The sequence below is a fragment of the Nannospalax galili genome, unplaced genomic scaffold (genome assembly GCF_000622305.1).
Source record: "Nannospalax galili isolate Female #2095 unplaced genomic scaffold, S.galili_v1.0 scaffold344, whole genome shotgun sequence".
NCBI classification, from domain to species: domain Eukaryota; kingdom Metazoa; phylum Chordata; class Mammalia; order Rodentia; family Spalacidae; genus Nannospalax; species Nannospalax galili.
In genome coordinates this window covers 263,556-284,694 of record NW_008352153.1, presented here as the reverse complement: position 1 = coordinate 284,694, position 21,139 = coordinate 263,556, and the positions used below count along the sequence as shown (strand labels likewise).

Genomic DNA, 21,139 nt, shown 5'->3' with positions numbered 1-21,139 from the left:
AAAAAAATCTATAATATAACCCCAACTATAACATTCTGAAAAACGAAAAACTATGGAAGCAATAAAATGATCAGTAGCTACCAAATGGGAGAGGAGAGGAATGAACAGGCAGAGCAGGGTACTTAAAGGCAATGCAACTATTCTGAATTGCAGTAGAATAGTGTGTACATGCCATTATTTATTTGTTCAAACATACAGAATGTGAACATCAGGAGTAAACTCTAATATAAACTAAGGATGCTAAATGATGATGGTCAATGCACTGTTATGTATTGTAACAAATGTAGCACTGTGGTGTCCCACACTGATGGAAAGAGGGCTGACTGATGGAGATAATGTACGGGAACAAAGGATATACCTGAACTCTGTATTTCTACTCAATTTTGCTATGAACCTAAAAACTGCTCCAAAAAATATAGCATATTAAAAATGTCATGGTATGCATGTATCAAATCAAAAATAATGTGCGTTAATATTTTATACCAAGTATCCTGAGGAAGGGATATGAAGAAATGAACAAGACACCTTTCTACAAGGAGCTTAAAATATGAGAAATAAATATATTTACAAAAAGCTTTAAAAAATGAAATTTAAGTATTCAAGACATCAGAAACAATAAACGGCCAATTTGCTAAAATGGGCATTAATAGGACAACATGTGTTTAGGAGTTTGGGGTTAGCAGAGCTCTAGGTTAGGATGTGCTAGAGCACATCCTGAGTAAAAGCAAGGCACAATGGCTCAAGCTTGTAAAACCAATACTCAAGATAAGATATCACCATGAGGGGCTATAGAGATGGCTCAGCAGTTAAGAGCACTGACTCTTCTTGCAGAGGACCCAGGTTCAAGTCCTAGCACCCACACGGCGGCTACAAACCGTCCTTAACTCCAGTTCCAGGGGATTCCAAAGCCCTCTTCTGACCTCCATAGCACTGCATAACATGGATGCACTCACATACAGGCAATACTCACTCATACACATAAAAAAAAAAAAATAAAAAAGTATTAAAAAATATATATTAAAAAAAAAAAAAAAGATATCACCATGAGTTTGGCCCAGCCTGAATTCCATCTAGGTCAGCCTGGGCTAGAGTAAGGCCCTGCCTCAAAAAACAAAACTGAGTAAGACTAAGATTTGCCTAGTTAACTGAAGGGAATTGGTACATTCCAAGTAACAGCAAAACTACTATAGTTAAGAAAGAAAAAAATGAAGCAGTTTCACAAACAAAATAGAGGCAAGTCTAGAGAGACTGGAGAGGGACAGCTCATGGAGGATCTCTGAATGCCAAGGTATCAACAGCAGAGTCTTCAAAATCTTAATTCAGGGGGAGGGGGTTCAGACAAGGTCTCAGTACATAGCCCTGGCAGGTGGCCTGGAATTCACTATGTAGACCAGGCTAGTAGTCAGAGATCTGACTACCTCTACTTCTGCCTCCTGCCTCTACACCTGTACCACCAAACCTGGCCAAAATCTTAACTCTTTTAAGAGTTATTTAAAAGTATTTATACTTTGGGGGCTGAAGAGATGGCTCAGTGGTTAAGAGCACTGGCTGCTCTTGCAGAGGACCTGGGTTCGATTCTCAGCACCTACATGGTGGCTAACAATGGGTCTGTAACTCCAGTTCCAGAGAAATCCAATACCTTCTTCTGACCTCCAGGGGTATGGCACAACACGGGTGTACTTACATACATGCAGACAATATACTCATATACATAAAAATAAAAAATATTAAATACTGGGCTGGAGAGGTGGCTCATCAGTTAAAAACACTGACTGTTCTTGCAGAAGACCACGGTTCCAAACCCAGCACCCACATGGCAGCTAACAACTGTCCATAACTCCAGTTCCAGGGGATCCGACAGTCTCTTCTGTCCTCCAAGGGCATTGCATGACATGGGTGCACTTACTTACATGTAGGCAATACACACACATAAAATAAAAATAAATAAAATATTTGAAAAAATAAATTAAAAATATTAAATATTAAAAATAAAATAAAAATAAAAGTATTTATACTTTTAATAGGGAACAAAAAGTACTTGCCTAACCTATGCACCATTAGCACCTCATTGAGTAAATACAGATAAATGCTGCTTGACTCCTTTAACTTCCAATCTATACTAACAAGCTACCCATGACCCTACAACCTGAACCCGAGGCAAAATACTATCACTCAATAAAATTCCATATTGTTATCCCACTTTATCCCTTCAGAGATGTCTTTCTTGATACAGAAAAAGTGATTCATTTCCCATGGACCGATAAGAGGGGCTGTATTAGAACCACAGTCACTACTGGTACCTACTCTATTTTTAACAACTGTTATCCTCTATTAACCACTAGAAGCAAACTTTAAAAATTACCTACATATTCTAGGTTAAACATGAAATGCAGCATTCCCTTCCGGGCCATCTGAAAAATTACCAACAAAGATCCTACACAACCTCTGTATTATGCATAATAAACATTGGTTCTCATATGTAAAATGTTTCAGAATTTATTCACTGTTAGTTTCAACTGTTTTCTCATAGTCCTTTTTATTCTGTTAGCCATTCTCTATATTTTTTTTTAAATCTCATACTCAATCTTCATGCATGGCCACCTGTAATTGTATCCAATCTCCTAATTTCTAATTATCAAATGACTCAACATGTCCCTAGTATGTTATTCCCAATCAGTGCTTTTTAATGCATGTACTTTTTAAAAAAATTTTATTTATTATTTTTATTTTATGTGTACGTGTGTATTGCTTGCATGTAGGTAGGTGCACCTGTGTCGTGCAATGCCTGCAAAGGACAGAAGAGGCTGTCGGATCCCGTGGAACTAGAATCACAGACAGTTGTTAGCTGCCATGTAGGTGCCAGGATTCGAACCTGGGTCTGCTGCAAGAACAGTCAAGTGGTCTTAACTGCTGAGCCATCCAGCCCCCAATGCATGTGTTTTGTTTTTTTTTTTGTTTTTTGTTTTTGTCTTTTTGAGACAGGGTCTCCCTGTAGCCCCAGCTGTCCTGGAACTCACTATGTAGACCAGGCTGGCCTCACATAGATCTGCCTGCCTCTGCCTCCCAAGTGCTGGGATTAAAGGTGTGCATGACCACCCCTAACCTAATGCATGTACTTTTACATTCATATTATTCACCTAAAACCCTCATACTCTTCCACAAAGGTGAATATTTTCTTCCTTCCTGTTTACAGGTACATAAACCTAAAACCATTTTTAACAAACCCTGACACATGTTATTATTCTAAAACATGGCCTCCAGACACAAAAACACCCCAATTAAACTGACTATCCAAAACACTTCAATACTTGTTAATATGACTTTGTAGAAATGCTAACAGATGGGCTGGAGAGATGTCTCAGCAGTTAAAAGCACTTAACTGCTCTTCCAGAGGGCCCTAGCTCAGTTCCCTGCACCCACATTGGGATGCTCACAACCACCTGTAACTCCAGTTCCAGGGGATCTGACACCCTCTTCTGGCTTCCATGAGTACCTTTCACACATGTGACATATACTCACAGATGCATACAAATACACATAAATAAAAATAAAATTTTAAGGGGGGGGGATGACTCAGTGGTTAAGAGCACTGTCTGCTCTTGCAGAGGACCCAGGTTGGATTCCCAACACCCACATGGCAGCTAACAACCACCTATAACTCCAGTTCAAGGGGATCTGATGCCCTCTTCTGACCTGAGGGCACTACACAATACCGGTGGACTTACATATGCAAGCAATACACTCATACACATCAAATAAAAATAAAATTTTTTTAAAAATTGTCTTTTTTAAAAAAAAATTTTTTATGTCTATGTGTGTATTGCCTGCATGCAGGTAAGTGCACCTGTGTCATGCAATGCCCATAGACAACAGAAGAGGCTGTCGGATCCCCTGGGACTGGAGTTACAGACAGTTGTTAGCTGCCATGTGGGTGCTGGGATTCGAACCCTGTTCTTCTGCAAGAACAGCCAGTGTTATTAACTGCTGAGCCATCTCTCCAGCGCCTTTTGTCTTTTTGAGACAGGGTCTCCCTGTAGTCCCAGCTGACCTGAACTCACTATGTAGACCAGGCTGGCCGCTGGCCTTGGAACTCACAGAGATCCACCTGCCTCTGTTGGCACTAAAGGCATGTGTCACCATGCCCAGCTATAAATAAAAATAGTTTTTAAAAAAACTTAAAACAGAGCAGGGAGTCAGAGGCAGAGGTAGAAGCAGGCAGATCTCTGTGAGTTCGAGGCCAACCTTGTCTACAGAGTTCCAGGCAAGCTGGGGAAAAAGGGAGACCCTATCTCAAAAAAAACTGATAATATTTATATGGGAGGGTTAACAGAATGCAATTCAGGAGACAGAGGAGATTTCTGTTATATTTGCAATATTTTATTTCTTATGTGGTATTGAGAACACATGATCATTTGCACTACATATTTTTTCTTTTTAATTTTATTACTTCTGCTGGGTGTGGTGGTGCATGCCTTTAATCCCAGCACTCCGGAGGCAGAGGCAGGTGGATCTTTGTGAGTTTGAGACCAGCCTGGTCTACATAGTGAATTCCAGGACAGCTGGGGCTACAAGGACACCCTGTCTCAAAAAGACACACACACACACACACACACAAAAAGCTATTTCTTCTTATTCTATGTATACGTGTGCTGTCTGCATGTATGTAAGCGTATGAGTGTACTCTCCGCATGTAAGTGCACCTCTGACCTGCAATGCTGGCAGAAGTCAGAAGAGGCATTCAAATTCCCTGGAACTGGAGTCACAGATGGTTATTAGTTATCCTGTTTATGTTGGAAACCGATCCTAGGTCCTCTTCAAGAGCAATCAGAGCTCTTACTGCTGAGCCATCTCTCCAGTCCCAACATTATGTATTCTTCATTCCTTTTCATAGTTGAAATACTTCACATGAGTTTTAAAAAGACATCTGTATGTTACATGGTGGTACACACCTCCAGCACTCAGGAGGCAGAGGCAGATGGATCTCTGTGAGTTTGAGGTCAGCTGAGGCTACACAGTGAGACCTTGCCTCAACCACCCCCAAAAAGATATCCATAAAACAGGGAGACCGTCTCAAAAAAAAAAAAAAAAAAGATATCAGTATGTAATGAATATCTTTCCCTCAAACACTGTAACAAGTTGTTAGGTTCAAGTTGCACTAACTGAATTGCTACATCTAGGCCCATCCTTTCCTTATTTACCTAAGCCAAGAAAAGAAAAAAAATTACAAGCCGGCCACCCAAAACTTCCTTAGACTTATCTTTAAAACATATTCCAGGTTTGACCAGGTGTGGTGGCTCACACCTTTAATCCCAGCACTTGGGAGGCAGAGGCAGGCAGATTTCTGTGAGTTCAAGGCCAGCCTGGTCTACATAGTGAGTTCCAGGACAGCTGGGGTACAGGGAGACCCTGTCTCAAAAATACCAAAAACAAAAAAAACATATTCCAGGTTTATATCCTTTAACTATACATAATCAGTTCTTTTATAAGCTTCACGTCAACAAAAATTAACATCTCTAATTTCATCTCTGTATCCCTAAATTGCCATATACTCTTATGCCTTATTACTCACACAGTAAGCTTATCCTTATATGTCTATGTAAAATAATACAAAGTGAACTGGTAGACCACATAACTACTTCCATTTGGCTAAATGCAGTCGCATACAATCTATCTCTGAGCATGAGTCTAACTCACTAATAAACGAACTTTTCCGTCTTAACCTTTAACATCAAAATTAAGTTACTCATCATGTACCCACAAATGAAATGTAATCTCTGCCAAATACAATATATCTTAGGTGGACAATCCCAAACACTCCAGTCTGTCCACTTAAGGAGCTTTAATCTTATGCATCCTAAAAGTCCTATTTCTGAACCTACGTTTACACCACCCAGAGATGCTCTCCTCCACGGGGGAAATTCAGATATACCTCCAACTCCCAATTTTTGGCTCGCTCTGGTAACAAGTTGAGAGGGCCAGAAGTTTCAAGTAATTACAAGTGCAAAGCTTCTTGACACTGAGGAGGGGGGCAATCTAGAACTACGGAGCTAGGGAACCAGGTCTAGCCTTTGCACTCCTCAGTCCCACAGTCGTCCACCCTACAGAAGAGGCAACTAACTGGTCCGCCTACTTCCCTCCCCGCCCCCAACAGTTCACCCCACCCCCAACCCGGACGTGGAGCCCACCAGAGGTCCCGCACCTGCGGGACCAGCCGGCCGGCCGGCCGCTTCTCCTCACGAAGGGAGGGCTCCGACGCTTTCCACCCCTCGCCTCCGGCCACCCACCTCTCCCGCCACAGCCCTGGCTGGCCCGGCGCAGGACCAACACCTGGTCCACAAGCTGGGCGAGGACCAGGCCTTCTCTGGTGCCGACCTCCAAGGCCTCCTCACCTCCCACTAAACCAGGCCGGTCCAGACGCGTAAGGCCCGGAAAGAAACTCTGGCGCTCCCTGACTGGCCGGGCTCTCCTCCCCAACTACTGCAGCTTTCCTGCGAGGCCGAAGGTCCGCGGCCGCAGTTTCCGGGCCTCGGTGCCCCGCCGGACTCGAACCCCCGGCCCGGCCTTCGCAAGGCCGAGCCCCGGGGCTGGGCAGCTTCCGCGACCAGCATCCCGCCGGCCGGGTTCCTCCGGCGACTGGCCTAGCCCCCGCCCGGCGTGCGGTACTTACCGCTGAGCGCCGAGGCCTGCAGGGTGGCCCCCGACGTGCCGTCGATGACTTTGATGGTCCCGCGGCTGGTGACGGCCAGGATGGCGTTGAGCGCCGGGTGATAGGAAAGGCTGTGCAGCCCGTCGGCGTCGCAGCGCATGCAGCCGTCCCGCAGCACCAGCCACTCGGAGCCCCCCGCCCCGGCCGCCGCCGCGGAGGAGCAGCCTGGGCCGGAGGCCGCCGCAGGCGCAGCCGCCATCTTCCGGCCTGCGCTCAGCACAATCACACTGGGAAGCGGCTCAGTGACAGTCCCGGGAGGTGCAGCACCACCGCCAGTCACCATCCGGGGCCAGGGGGCAAAGCAGAGCGCGTTAGCCGGAAATGAAGTCAAGCGCCCGCACGCACGCGAAACGTTCGCCACCCGGCCGGACAGGCCAGACGCTCTAGGAGGATGGCGGGGGAGGGGACAGGGGGTGGGACCGAAGCCCAGCGGGCGGAGCATGCGCGGGAGGGCCCGACAGGATGAGCGCGCGGGTAGGGTGGCGAGGGAAGGGAAAGGAAATAGGGGGTGGGGTTGAGGGCGGGGCCGGGTTCTGGCGGCTGGAGCATGCGTGGAAGGGATCATAGGGCCCGGGTCGGAGTGCTAACTGGGACTGGTGAGGGAAGGGGCGGGGCGGGAACTCGACAGGCGGAGCTTCCGAGGAGGGCTGGCGTTTGCCACGCGCCCCTGCTCTGGCCATCTCGGCGTCCTCAACATCCCAGTTTCTTCCTGCGAGCCCTGGGAGTGGCTGCGGCTGGAGTTCCGCCTGGCGCCTCGCGGAGCGGGCTAAGCTGGGTTCTGTGTAGTTCCGCTAGGCGGACTCCAGGCCCTTCGCGGCGGGTGTAATTATGCCGGCCGTTCCCCGCAGGCGCGGGCCAGCGGATCCGGAAGCAGGCCTCGGCTCATAATCAGAGCAGTCTCTTGTTTGGATTTGAGGAACCAAACGACCTTTCGTACCTGTGACTTTTACAGCGTGGTCCCCATTCCCAAGTTGTTTTGTAAAGCTGAAATGGTAGAGAATGAGGTGCTAACAGTTTAGCGTCCAAATAACTACTTACATGAATAGGTTTGTATGGGTTTTGGAGGGGTAGTCAATTTAGTATGATCCAGCCTCATTTAGAGAATAGTTTTTTTTTTTTTCAAACTATGTTGAAACACTAGATTCAGTTACTTGCAGATAGATAGTGTCAACCTGGGTGTGGTGGCAGGTGCCTGAAATCCTAGCCCAAGGGTGTCTGAGGCAGGACTGCCACCAATTCGAGGCAAGTCTGGGCTAAGTAACAAGAACTCTCAAGGAGTGTGGGGGTGAGGGTTGGTGGTATACCTGCATGTATATATGCATATTTATCAGAGAAGACCTCTGTGATTTAACCCCAAATGCTACAATAACTTTGAACAGATTAAATTAAAACTAAGGGATATGTCTTACCAGTATTCAAAAATTGCCCTAAGGTCCAACTTAACCTTTCACCGAGTTTTCTTCAGTGATACATATTATATACTTTTAGTACGATATCAAAGGTAGGGATTTGAGGTTTGATGTATATATACTTAGCTCCCCAACACCGAAAAAAAAAAATCGTGAATAAATACATTCACTGTAGTTCTGGGGCTAGAGACGTAGCTCAATAACGTGCTTGCAGACTTCTCTGAGTTTGATTCCCAACACAAAAATAATTTTCTTTTTAAACAGCATGTATTGGGCATTTGAGTATCATTAGTATCATTGAGTATCATTATCTTCAAAAGGCTTAGTTTTCCTTAAAACGGTGGGTTGGGAATAGAGTTCAGTGGCCAAGCACTTGCAGCCCTAGGTCCAATTCCCAAACTGCATGGGTGGGAAAAAAAAAAAAAAAAGCCCATTGCTGTAGTGGAGCATGACTGTAATCCCAGCACTCCAGAGGCTGAGGCAGGAGGAGTAACTAAATTGTGAGTTCCAGCCCAGCCAGAGCTGAATAGTAAAACTTAAAAAATGGCTGTGCCTGGTGGTGTGGGACTTTAATCCCAGCACCTCTGAGGCAGAGGCAGGCAAATCTGAGTTCAATGAGGCTTGTCTGGCCTACACAGAAAATTCCAAACTAGCCAGGGCTACATAATGACTACCTATAAAAAATTTTAAAAGTTTTAAAAAAACTAGTGCTGTTAAGAATATTAAGACTCATTTATGATCCACACCTATAATCCCAGCACTTGGGAGGCAGAGGCAGGCAGATTTATGAGTTTGAAGCCAGCTTGGACTACATAGGGAGTTCCAGACCAGCTGGGGCTACAGGGAGACCCTATCTCAAAAAGACAAAAAGGCGGGTGTTCAGGGTCATCTGATACAAGACTTTGAACCCAGCCTGAGCTACATAAAACACTATAGGTGGGGAGGGGGAAATCATTGAAAAAATTACCTTCATACATTCCTGCAGACTTCCACCAGGAAATATTTATGGATTATCCCAATTTTATATATTCCATTTTTTAATATTTTATTATTTTTACTTTATGTGTATGCATGCATTGCCTGCATGTATGTAAGTGCACCCATGTCATGCAGTGGAGGACAAAAGAGGGCATCGGATCCCCTGGAACTAGCACCATGTGAGTGCTAGGATTCAAACCCAGGTCTTCTGCAAGAACAGCCAGTGCTCTTAACTGCTGAGCCCCATATTCTTTAAAAAAAATTATACTTTAGCCGGGCATGGTGGCGCATGCCTTTAATCCCAGCACTTGGGAGGCAGAGGCAGGAGGATCTTTGTGAGTTCGAGTGACTCTTACATTCTTTCTGCCCTCTCTTCTGTGATGTTCCTCAGTGTTGGGGGTGGGGGTGGTATATATATATATATATATATATATATATATACTTTATGAGTGTTTTGTCAGCCTGTGAGTAAGTGTGTGAAATGCCAATGAAGCCTGAAGCGGGTATTGGATCCCCTGAAACTTGAGCTATGGATGATTATTAACTGCCATATGGGTCCTGGGTACTGAATCCTGATCCTCTGCAACAGCAACCAGTGCTTTTAACTGCTGACCCATCTCTCAAGGAGGATATATTCCTTTTATCTAATGTTAGAAGTGAAAAAACTCAAATATTATTAAAGTATAAATGAGTATTGGATTTTTAGTTACTCTAACATTATCTCTTATTAGCCAAGCAAGTTGCTTACACACATACTGAAGATCTCTTTCTTTCTCCCTCCTCATCCCTTCCCCCCTCTTTCTCTCTCAACTGATATTACAGAAGCTTGAACTTCTGTACCCGTTGCCTCTACCTCCCCAGTGGGACCCACAACCACCCTGGTTCTGAGAATGTTCTACTAAGTCAAATGAAAATGATAAAATTTCTTGCACCACTTGTATGGTGGCTAACCTTAGGTCTCAGCTTGACTGGATCTGGAATCAGCTAAAAAGCAAGCCAGTAAGCAGTGCTCCTCCATGGTCTCTGCTTCCATTCCTACCTTGGCTCCCCTCCATGATGGACTGTAAAGTGTGAGGTGAGATAAACCATGTATCACAGCCACAGAAAGTAAAACAATTTCCTTTAGTGCTGGTAAATAAAAACCAGGCAAAACAAAGGCTAAATGCCTTGTCCATGATCTCACTGTCTTTGAGTTGTTGCTAACATAAGCTAGATTTTGAACACAGGCAGTTTCATTTGGAAGCTCATACTGCTTATTTCAGACTCATGCTCAGAAACCTGTGTAATGAGTTGGGCTTGATAGTGCATACCTCTAATCCTAGCACTTGGGAGGCAGAGGCAGAGGGATCTCTGCTAGATAGAGGCCAGCCTGGTCTATATATTGAGTTCCAGGCCAGCTGGGGCTGCAGGAAAACCATGTCTCAACCAAAAATAAATCTCAAGCTCACATGTGCATAGATTCCTGAAAATAAGTGTTTCAAAGATCATTCTTTATTGTAATCTTTTGCTTTTTTGTGAGACTATGAGTGTAGTTTAAGGGCTTACTGAGATCTTTAAGAGGTTCAAGACCCAGGTTCAGGTTTAGAACCAATCATAAAAATGGGCGTGGTGGCACATGTCTTTAATCCCAGCACTTGGGAGGCAGAGGCAGGCGGATCTCTGTGAGTTCATGGCCAGCCTGGTCTACATAGGGAGTTCCAAGCAGCTGGAGCTACAGGGAGACCTTGTCTCAAAAAGACCAAAAAAAGGAAAAAGCTTGGTAGTTAAAAGTAGGTGTACAGGTAATTTAAATTTGCTAAAATATGCCATGTATGTTTTGAGCAGTTACCTTTTATCCCTCCTTTTTTATGTATTTAATTTTTAAATAATAAGTTATTTTAATTATAGCTTGCCCATGGCAGTTAAAAGAGAATGTTGTGAGAGCCAGAATATCCCAAAGTTGCCCATGCTCCTGTAAATAACCCCTTATCCATGTTACTTTAAATAACTTATAAGTTATTTACCTTAATTAAACTTATAAGTGGCTTGACTAGCAGGCATGAACACTTGTGCTCCCCTCGTTGGCTATCAGACTATTGAAAGAATGGATGGATTCCAAGAAATGAGAATCTCCTCAGAAATCTCCTAATGGAGAAAGAATAGTCTGGTGGCAGCTAGAGTAGGAACTTGTTCTGTAGAGGAACCTCTTACAACTTATCAGACGACCTTGCAGGAGAAACTGACCTTGCAGGAAATTTGTGGAGCTGAGACAGTGGTGAGCAAGCACTGTGTGACACTATTCCTGGGGAGATGTGAGCAAATGTCAACTCAACCCACATAGGGAACTAATAACAGACTAAAGTAAAGAGACCACCAAAGCCCAACTGGGTGAGCTGATGGGTTACTTACAAGAACAGAAATGACTAAAGATCAATGCTACAGGGAGATCCTGTCTCAAAAAATAAACAAAAATAAAAATAACACCCTCCTGTCTTATGGAGGGAAAGCTCCTTAAGATGGAGTGTCTTAGCCAGGCGTGGTGGCACAGGCCTTTAATCCCAGCACTCGGGAGGCAGAGGCAGGCTGGTCTATATGAGTTCAAGGCCAGCCTGGTCTACATAGTTCCAGGCCAGCTGGGGCTACCAGGAGACCCTGTCTCAAAAAAGACACCCCCCCCCAAAAAAAAAGATGGAGTGTCTTTATCTCTCAGAGAAAACTGCTATACAACAAGGGAACGCACCTTGGCCATGATAGGTAAAGTAGGTGATGGATGAATCCGGTTGATCAGGAGAAAGCACCAGGACACAGATAAAACTCCAGCAGAATAGAGTTTATTAGCAAAGGAACACATGGGACCGATTCCTTTCCCGGCAGGGAAAATGTCTGCCCCAGGTCGTAAGCTGGGGTCTTTTTTATAAGGGGAGGCTTCTGGGGGGTGCAGAAGGCAGGAGGATATATTCTTTTTAAAGTTGGGGGCGGGGAGGAAGCCAGAGAGCGGAACTGTTAAAACTTTCCCGCTTTAGAGATCAAAGGGGAAGCCTGCTGTGTTGGCCAAACATTGGAGAAAAGTCTGCTTCTCTTGACTTCAAAGACCAGGGTGCTCATTAACTGGGTCCCCTTTTCTCAGGGGCTTGCAGGGTCCCTGAGGGCCTGTTGGTGAGGCAGCAAGGCTATCTGAACCTTAACAGTCCAGAGTGCTTAGTTATGCATATATCTTGTCATCTATTTAAACCCTCTTCTTGGGACAAGAGAGAGCTCAGTGTTTAAGAACACTTGCTCCTCAACTCCAGCTCCAGGGGCTCTGATGTCGTTTTCTGTCCTCCATGGGTACTGTATGCACACACAAACCTAAAACAAAGTTTAAACTCTGCTCTTTCAGCTGGACCCTGAAATGGAATTGTGGAGTCATTGGATAGTTTTATCCTTCTTGCCAGTGTGCCACATTGAATAAATATCTTTTTTTCTGCTTTTCACTATTAATTTGGCTTTTATAATTGGCTTATGGAGGATGGGTGGGTAAGCTGCCTTGTTGGGGCACAGGTTGTGACCCTGAGTCCAGAACAAATTAACTGGTTCATATAGACACACAAAATAACATGAAAATGGAACTAGTTGGGAAGAGGAGGGTAACGGACATGTGAGAAGGACCAGAGAGCAGATGGGATGAATATGATAAAAAATTCTTTAGATATATGAGCCCAGTGGCACACACCTTTAATCCCAGGTAGAGGCAGGCAGATCTCTGTGAGTTTGAGGCCAGCTTGGTCTACATAGCAAGTTTCAGGCCAGCTGGGGCTACAGGGAGACAGTGTCTCAAAAAGAAAAAAGAAAAAAACTATGAATAAAATGTCATAATGAAACCCGTTATCATTCATAATTAATATATGCTAACAAAAATGGTAGTGTTACCAAATCATGCAACAATTTGTTCCTAGAATAATTTAATTTATCCAATTAAATTGAATTTTGAAATTTTATTTTACACATATGAGTGTTTTGTCTGTATGTATGTTAAGTACACCAATGTCATGCAATGCCTGTGGAGGCCAGAAGAGGGAGTCAGATCACCTGATACTGGAGTTGCAGTTATTGGCCTCCATGTGGATGCTAGGAATCAAACCCCAGTCCTCTGCAATGGCAGTTCTCTAAACTAAGCCATCTCTAGCCCTTTAAATTGAAATTTTATGTCACACAAAACTGCACATGAGTGTTTTATAACTTTATTCAGTCATTCAAAGGTGGAAGCAACTCACATGCCCTTTAGTAGATGAATGGATAAACTATACAATTAAGTACAACTCAGTAATAAAAAGAGCAAGCTGGGCTTGGTGGTATAGGCCTTTAATCCCAGCACTAGAGACAGAGGCAAGCAGATCTCTACAAATTCAAGGCCAGCCTGGTCTACATACAGAATTCCAGACCAGCTACAGGGAGACCCTGTCTCAAAAAGACCAAAAGGAAAAAGAAAGAAATGAGCTATGAAACTGCAAAAGAGACACAGACACCTTCAATGCATATTGCTTACTGAAAGAAGGTACTCTGAGAAGGGTGTCTACTGTAGGACTCCACAGTTGTCCATAACATTCTAGAAAAGTTCAAACAGACACAGAAGGCTCAGCAGTGCCCAGGGAGAGAAATGACTGTGGAGCGCACAGGGGATTTGTAGGCCTAAAACTGTCTTATGTGAGCACAGTGGGGAGTACATGGCATCTGGACATTTATAAAAATCAGAACCAGGGCCGGCCATGGTGGCACACGCCTTTATTCCCAGCACTTGGGAGGCAGAGGCAGGCAGATCTCTATGAGTTCAAGGCCAGCCTGGTCTACATAGTGAGTTCCAGGACAGCTGGGGCTACAGGGAGACCCTGTCTCAAAAAGACAAAAAAAAAAAAGAAAGAAAAGAAAAAATCAGAACCTAGGCACTGAATGGTTCTGATCCCAGCATTCAGGAAGGGGAAGTAAGAAGATCACCAGTTCAGGACCAACCTGAGCTACGTAGTGAGAACCTGTCTCAAAATACCAAACAAGCCAAAAATATAGAACACAAAGGAAACCTGCTTGTCTGCCTGTGACAGTGTCTCACTCTGGAGCTCAGGATGTCCTGAAGCTCAGTATGCAGTCCAAGCTGGCCTCAAATTTATGGTGATCCTCCTGCCTTAGTCTCCTGAATGCTTATGCTACAGTCATAAGTTACCATACCAAGCTCAAATGCTCTTTCTGCTTCAGCCTCTCTCCAACCTATAGATATCACAAGTTTACATTCCCACCATGCTAATAAAAAGGAACCTTAGACCAGGCATGGTGGTGCACGCCTTTAATTCCAGCACTCAGAAGGCACAGGCAAGTGAATCTCTTGTGAGTTCTAGGCCAGTCAAGGCTGCATAGTGAGACTTTGCCTCAAATAGTTTTTCAAAGTAACCTTAATGTAACTACAGACTTTGTAGTATGTGTCAATACTGGTTCATTTATTGTAGCAAACAAACAATACTGATACAAAATGTCAATAAAAAGGATCCAGATCCAGAGAGGGCTATAATCCAGAGGGAGCCTAAAGGGGAAAGCACAGATGCTGAGCCTCCACTCCAATTAATAAGAATGGAATCCAGCCTTAGTTGGCTCTTCCAAGGGAGTCTATATAAAACTATGGTTTTTGGTAAAACTTGCTGTTTTAAGTTTTTTATTTGTTTGTTTTGTTTTTTGAGCATGTGTTGGGTGGGATTGAGAGAAATAATTTTTTTATTAATTTTATTGTTAGTGGTATTGTTTGAGGACAGGGTCTCCCTGTAGCCTCAGCTGGACTGGAACTCACTATTTAGACCAGGCTGGCCTCGATCTCACACAGATCTGCCTGCCTCTGCTGCCAGAGTGTTGGGACTAAATATGTGCACCACCATGCCCAGCAAGAGGAACAGTTTGGTTTGGGTTTTGGTTATTTATTTATTTATTTATTTATTTTTATCTATTTTGTCTTTTTGAGACAGGGTCTCCCTGTAGTTCCAGCTGGCCTGGAACTCACTGTGTAGACCAGGCTGGACTCAAACTCAGAGATCTGCCTGCCTCTGCCTCCCGAGTGCTGGGAATAAAGGTGCGTGGCATCACGCCCAGCTTAGTTTTTTTTACCTGGTTAATCTGATCCAGTTTGTACAGAGTTCACCATTCATAAAACTTCAGAAGTACTTATGTTGGTTACATGCATTATGTGTACAAGTTCTATAAGTTCTTCTAATGTGTATAAGTTAAGGAGGGTCTATATCTATATACATATATTTATGTAATAAATATATTAATATTTATTAATTAATATATTTATTTATTAAGCATTAATTATTTCCTTTGACTCATGTTTTTACTTTGGTTGTTGCTGTTTTGAGTCAGGGTCTCCCTGTAGCCACAGCTGGCTAGAACTTAGAAGACCAGGATGGCCTTGATCTCATAGAGATCCACCTGCCTCTGCCTCCTGAGTGCTGGGATCCAAGGTGTGCAGCACACACCTGGCCCTTTTTTAACTTATAACTTATAGGCAAGCATGAATTCCTCTTAAAAAGGGCTAGCAGTCTTGCTGTTTGCATTAGAAAAACCGCATTATAATGTACCACATGTAATCTTGGATTCAATACTCGTAACTTAGAGAACTCCGAACACAGAAAACATTAGTCTACAAAAACGTACAAAAAAAGACATCAGAATGCCCACTGTCCTTAACCTATCCACATCATTTTAACTGGAAAATGAATTCAAAAACAGCATGATGCACAGGAAACAAGCAGATAACAAATGAATTTTGAGGAAGGAAAGGATATTCTCTTTTTTTGGTCTTTTTGAGACAGGGTCTCCTGTAGCCCCAGCTGGCCTGGAACTCATAGAGATCTGCCTGCCTCTGCCTCCCGAGTGCTGGGATTAAAGGTGTAGGCCACCAAGCCATACTAGGAAAAGATATTCTATCACAGATTTTTATAAAAAGGCCTGGAGATGCAGGGCAGTAAAGGCTGGCACTTTCATCCTCAGCAGCTGTCAAAGTGAGGGATCCTACTTATCTAAGCTAGTTTCTGCCATTGCCTTTTGGGTCGGGGGTCGGAGGAGCTGGGTGAAAGGCAGAAGAATTAGGTGGAGGAGCTACATGAGGTTCAGTGAGAGGTAGTTTCTTTGGAAGCATCCCTTTTTTTCTCTTGACAAAGCTGTATTACTACTTTAATTTGGTCCCAAAGAGTTAAATGCTTCAATTGAACAATTTCTAAGCAGCAGCTTAATAGGTCACCAATATTTTCCCAAGATTCTGAATCGATGGTATACAGGCAGGGACTATATTCAGTAGAATAACATTTAAAAGTTCATAAATTTGCTTTGATGCCACATTAGCTCCAGTTCCTTTAAGTAAATTTATTGCTGTGCATGTGCACAAGATTCAGGAGGTAAAGAGGTCCATAATGGAGGCAAAAATTTGAAAATGAAACTAAACTTCTGGGCACAGTTTCTTGCAGTTTGGGCCAAGTAAAGAAGGAAATAAGGCTGAGTGTGGTGGCGCACACCTTTAATCCCAGCACTCGGGAGGCAGAGGAAGGTGGATCTTTGTGAGTTCAAGGCCAGCCTGGTCTACATAATGAGTTCTAGGACAGCTGGGGCTACAGGAAGACCCTGTCTCAAAAAGAAAAAAAAAAAAGGAAATAAAAACTAAAAATGAATAAAGATTTATTAAAGCACACCAGTACAAGCTACAAGCAAGCCTTGTGCTTGTCATATTGTTTACCTTGTGTATGACTGGGAACATCCAATAATTCCCTTTTTCCTCAGGACTTCTCCAAGTATCCATGAGTTAGCACTCCACCATGAGCTTCAAGAAAAGCCTTGCCCCTGATGTCACACAGCTGCCAGTGTATGACTGGGATGTTCCATTTCCTTTTCTCCTCTAGACTTCTCTAGTGGCTGATCTGCGAGTTTGAAGTTGAGAGCCTTTCACACAAAATACAGTGTTTCTAGGCCACATTGCAGTTACGCCTTTTTTTTTTTTTTTTTTTTTTTTTTGAGACAGGGACTTCCAGCAGCCCCAGCTGGCCTGGAACTCATTATGTAGACCAGGCTGGCCTGGAACTCACAGAGATCCACCTGCCTCTGCCTCCTGAGTGCTGGGATTAAATGTGTGTGCCACCAGCCCAGCTTTGCAGCTTTGCAGTTACACCTTAATAAAGAAGCAACCTGACTCAGCATTCATTCAAGGCCAAGAGCAGACCCAAACTGCTGAGCAACAGTTCCTTCAGATGTCTCTAGGAACCGTGCCCTCATGCAGGGGCACTCATGTGCATGTGCACATACACACATGCACACACACAAATACATAATTAAAAGCAAAAACAAATTATAAAAAGTGTTAGCTGGGCATGGTGGTGCACGCCTTTAATCCCAGCACTCGGGCAGAAGAAGCAGGTGGATCTCTGTGAGTTCAAGGCCAGCCTGGTCTACATAGTGAGTTCCAGGCCAGCTTTGGCTACAAGGAGACCCTGTCTCAAAAAGACAAAAAAAAAAAAAAAAAGTGTGATATGTTTTCAGGGCTGAGATGATAATTGGTAAGGTCTGCTTTATAAGCAAGAGATCCGTTCACCAGAATATACATTTAAAAAGCTGGGCATGGTAGCACAATGTAGATCTATAATCCGGGTGCTAGGAAGGCAGAGACAGGCAGATCCACAGGGCTCACTGGCCAGCCAGCCTAGCCTACTTGGTGAGTCCTAAGCCAATGAGACCTGCTCTCAAGAAACAAGGCAGACAGCACCTGAGGGTATACAGGCTGGGGAAGACTAGAGGAGGGGCTCCATTCATGCAACTTTGGAGAAGCCATCATCTATGCTGGGTGAAGACTTTCCAGTGAGGCCTTAGCAGGGAGCACCCACACTCCTGTAAGTAAACCCTCATCCATTGCTCTGTAAGTAAGCCCAATAAACTAATTGATTCCCCAGCATGAACTTGGGTGGAATTGTACCTTGGTTTGTCATTGGGATCTTCACAAAAGGACATGGGTATTGTTTACATCTCCCCCCAGGGAAGAAGTTTTAGTCAGAGCCAGCAAGATGTCTCTGTGATAAAGGCACTTGTCCCCTGATGATGCAATACTGACAATCTGAGTTTGATTCCTGGTACCCACATAAAGGTGCAGAGAGAGAACTGACTTTACAAAGTTGGTCTCTGACAAGTATGGTACATACACACTAATAAGTAATTTTTAAAAGAAGAGAACAGACTCCACAAAGTTGTCTTCTTATTTCCATATGTGTGCCATCACATGTGCACACAAACACATACCATGTACATACACACAAATAAAAATTTTATAGGGAGAGAAGACTATGACACACATTTGTGTAGGCATATCTCTGGAATGTACACATAAACGTCTATCATTGTTGACCTCTAGGAAGAATAGAGAAGAGTTATTATAAAGCCTATGAAACCTTCAAACTTTGAACAATATTAATGTATTAAATATTCACAAAACAAAAATATCAAGCAAGTCTGAAAAGAGAAATGATTGGCCCTAAGGCTTTTTTAAAAAAGGTTTTGTCTTATTTTATTGTTTCTGTGTGTCCCTGAGTGAATATATGCCATATGAGTGCAGTGCCCACAGAGGGCAAAATAGGGCACCAGATCCCCTGGAACTGGAGTCACGGGCAGTTGTGAGTTGCCTCCTGTGGGTGCTATAAACCAAATTCAGGTCCTCTGGAAGAACAGGAAGCATCCTTTACTTAAGCTTATCCATCTTTCCAGCACCAGGTATTTTGTTCTATTTTGTACTGTTTGAGACAAAGTCTCTAGCCCAGGATGGCCTTGAACTTGCTATGTAGTTTATGTCCCAACTGAGCTATAGCTCCAGCCCAGGGTCATGCAGTATTAACTGTTAAAAAAGCAAATCAAAACCATAAAAAATAACATAGAAAAATGTTTATCTTGCTGTTCTCCAGAGGATCTGAGTTTAGTTTCCAGCACCCATGTGGGGTGGCTCACAATCACCTGTAACCCCAGTTCCCCAGAATCCAATGCTTCTGGCCTGAGTACACCCACACTCACATGAGCATATCCACATACAAACATATATGCATACACATGATTAAAAATCAAATAACACTTTTTTAAAAATCTTTTTGAGACAGGGTCTCCCTGTAGCCCCAGCTGGCCTGGAACTCACTATATAGACCAGGCTGACCTTGAACTCATAGAGATCCACTAGCCTCTGCCTCTTGAGTGCTGGGATTAAAGGTGTGCACCATCACACCCAGAAAAAATAATAAAATATTTTTTAAAAATTAAAAAAGGGCTGAAGAGATGGCTCAGTGGTTAAGAACACTGACTGCTCTTTCAGAGAACCTGGGTTCAATTCCCAGCACCCATATGGCAGCCAACAACCATCCATAAGTCTACTTCCAGGGAATCTGCCTTCTCCTACCACAGGCATTGTACAACATGGGTGCAGGCAATACACTTATATACATAAAATAAAAATAAAGTTAAAAAAAAAAAGTAAAAGGACATGAAGTTGGGAAGGGTAGGGATGTGGGAGGTGGATCTGGGAGGAGTTAGAGGGAGTAGTGGTGGGTGAATATGATCAAAATACATTGTATAAAATTCTCAAAGATTTAATACAATATTAAATAAAAATGTTTATCTTAAATTCAGTATTTCCACACACCTGACCTTCCTGTTCTTATTCTGTATATTTCCATCCTCTGCCCCTCCCTTCCTCCCTCCCTTCTTCATTCCTTTTATCTTGGACAGGATCTTATTTTGTAGCCCAGGGTGGCTTGGAAGTAGATATGTAGCCCAGGCTGGCCTCTCAAACTCATGGCAGTCCTCGAGCTTAAGCCTCCCAAGGGTGTTACTTCCCAAGTGCTAGGAAGCAGATGTGCCACCCTGTATTGTTCCTTGCACTTTCAAATTAGCATGTCATGGTTGGGGCATGATGGCACACACCTTTAATCCTAACACCCAGAGGCAGGTGGATCCCTGTGAGTGTCAAGTCAGGCTGATCTACATAGCAAGTTGCAGGCCAGAGAGTGTTATATAGTAAGGCCCAGTCTCAGAAAATACAAATTAGCAAGTCATTTTAGCTGGTATTAGCTGGTAGTATGGATTGGGTCACTCAGCACACATTCTGCATTCCTCCACAATCCCTTTCTGTGTTGCAGGCAGGAGTAGAAAGTTAAAACTCACACTTCTGTCTCCTTGGCAGCTTTGGGTAGGAATTCCTTTCACCCAAGTAGATGGCAAGGCCTCAGAGCTGTGAAGTTTTGTTTTCTACAGCAACCCCTTCCATGTTCCTTCCTTGGATGTCTGGTGTGTGTGGAAGGAGGGGGTTGGGTGGGGTGATGTTGCTATAGCAACAGAAGCCCTGTTGATCCCTGAATGCATTCTGAGTTGTGGCCTGGGAGGTAGCTTCAGTTCCCTATTGTTCCAGGAGTCATTCCTGAAGGTCCAGCCTACCATCTACTCTCTGGCCCTTTCAAAGACTTTTTTTAGAAAGCTCTGTAAGGAATCCCTTCTTGCTTAAAACACTTCCAGAAGTTTCAGTGTTCCCCACCTAACTTTGCCTGGTACAATAAGATTTCAGAGAAAAATGATCTGTTACTACCCTTAGCAACGTAGCCTTTGCTCCTGATTCAGGTTATTCTGATTAACCCCCAGTGCCCTGCCCTGCCCTTCATTCACGTTCAACCCTGACCCCATTCTGAGATGAACTGTAGTGCTAATTCAGTAGTCCATCTGGCTTTGCTGCTTCTCCTGAGCTGACAACCACCCTGTTTCCCAGATTCCTGCACTGAGATAAAATAGAAATCAGTCAAACTCACAGTTGTCACTATAGAAGTTAGCAACTTTATGTTGCAAAGCATATTACTTAAGGGGCTAGTGAGACAGTTTAGCAGGTAAGAGCTCTTCTGACCTAGGTTCAACTCCTGGGACCCACATGGTGAAAGGAGAGCATAGACTTCCACATGTTGTCCTTTGACCTCCACACATGTACCGTTGCACAAGAGCACACACACATACACACAATGAATAAATATAAAATTTTAAAATATTAAGATTT

At 43.7% G+C, this 21,139-nt stretch overlaps 1 protein-coding gene across 11 annotated transcripts in view; it reads right to left on the bottom strand.

Moving 5' to 3' along the window:
• Positions 1-7,148, bottom strand: part of Birc6 (baculoviral IAP repeat containing 6) — a 218,539-nt gene extending 211,391 nt beyond the window's left edge. For 7 of the 11 annotated variants that reach the window (XM_029554049.1, XM_029554051.1, XM_029554052.1 and 4 more), the window contains exon 1: positions 6,668-7,067. In XM_029554049.1, coding sequence (XP_029409909.1) covers positions 6,668-6,989 — 322 coding nt within the window. In that variant the 5' untranslated portion in view covers positions 6,990-7,067. Of the gene's footprint in view, positions 1-6,667 lie in introns of all 11 variants that reach the window. The other 4 variants (XR_003846397.1, XM_029554048.1, XM_029554054.1 and 1 more) reach the window with 4 other exon arrangements.
• Between the last annotated feature and the right edge of the window lie 13,991 nt (positions 7,149-21,139).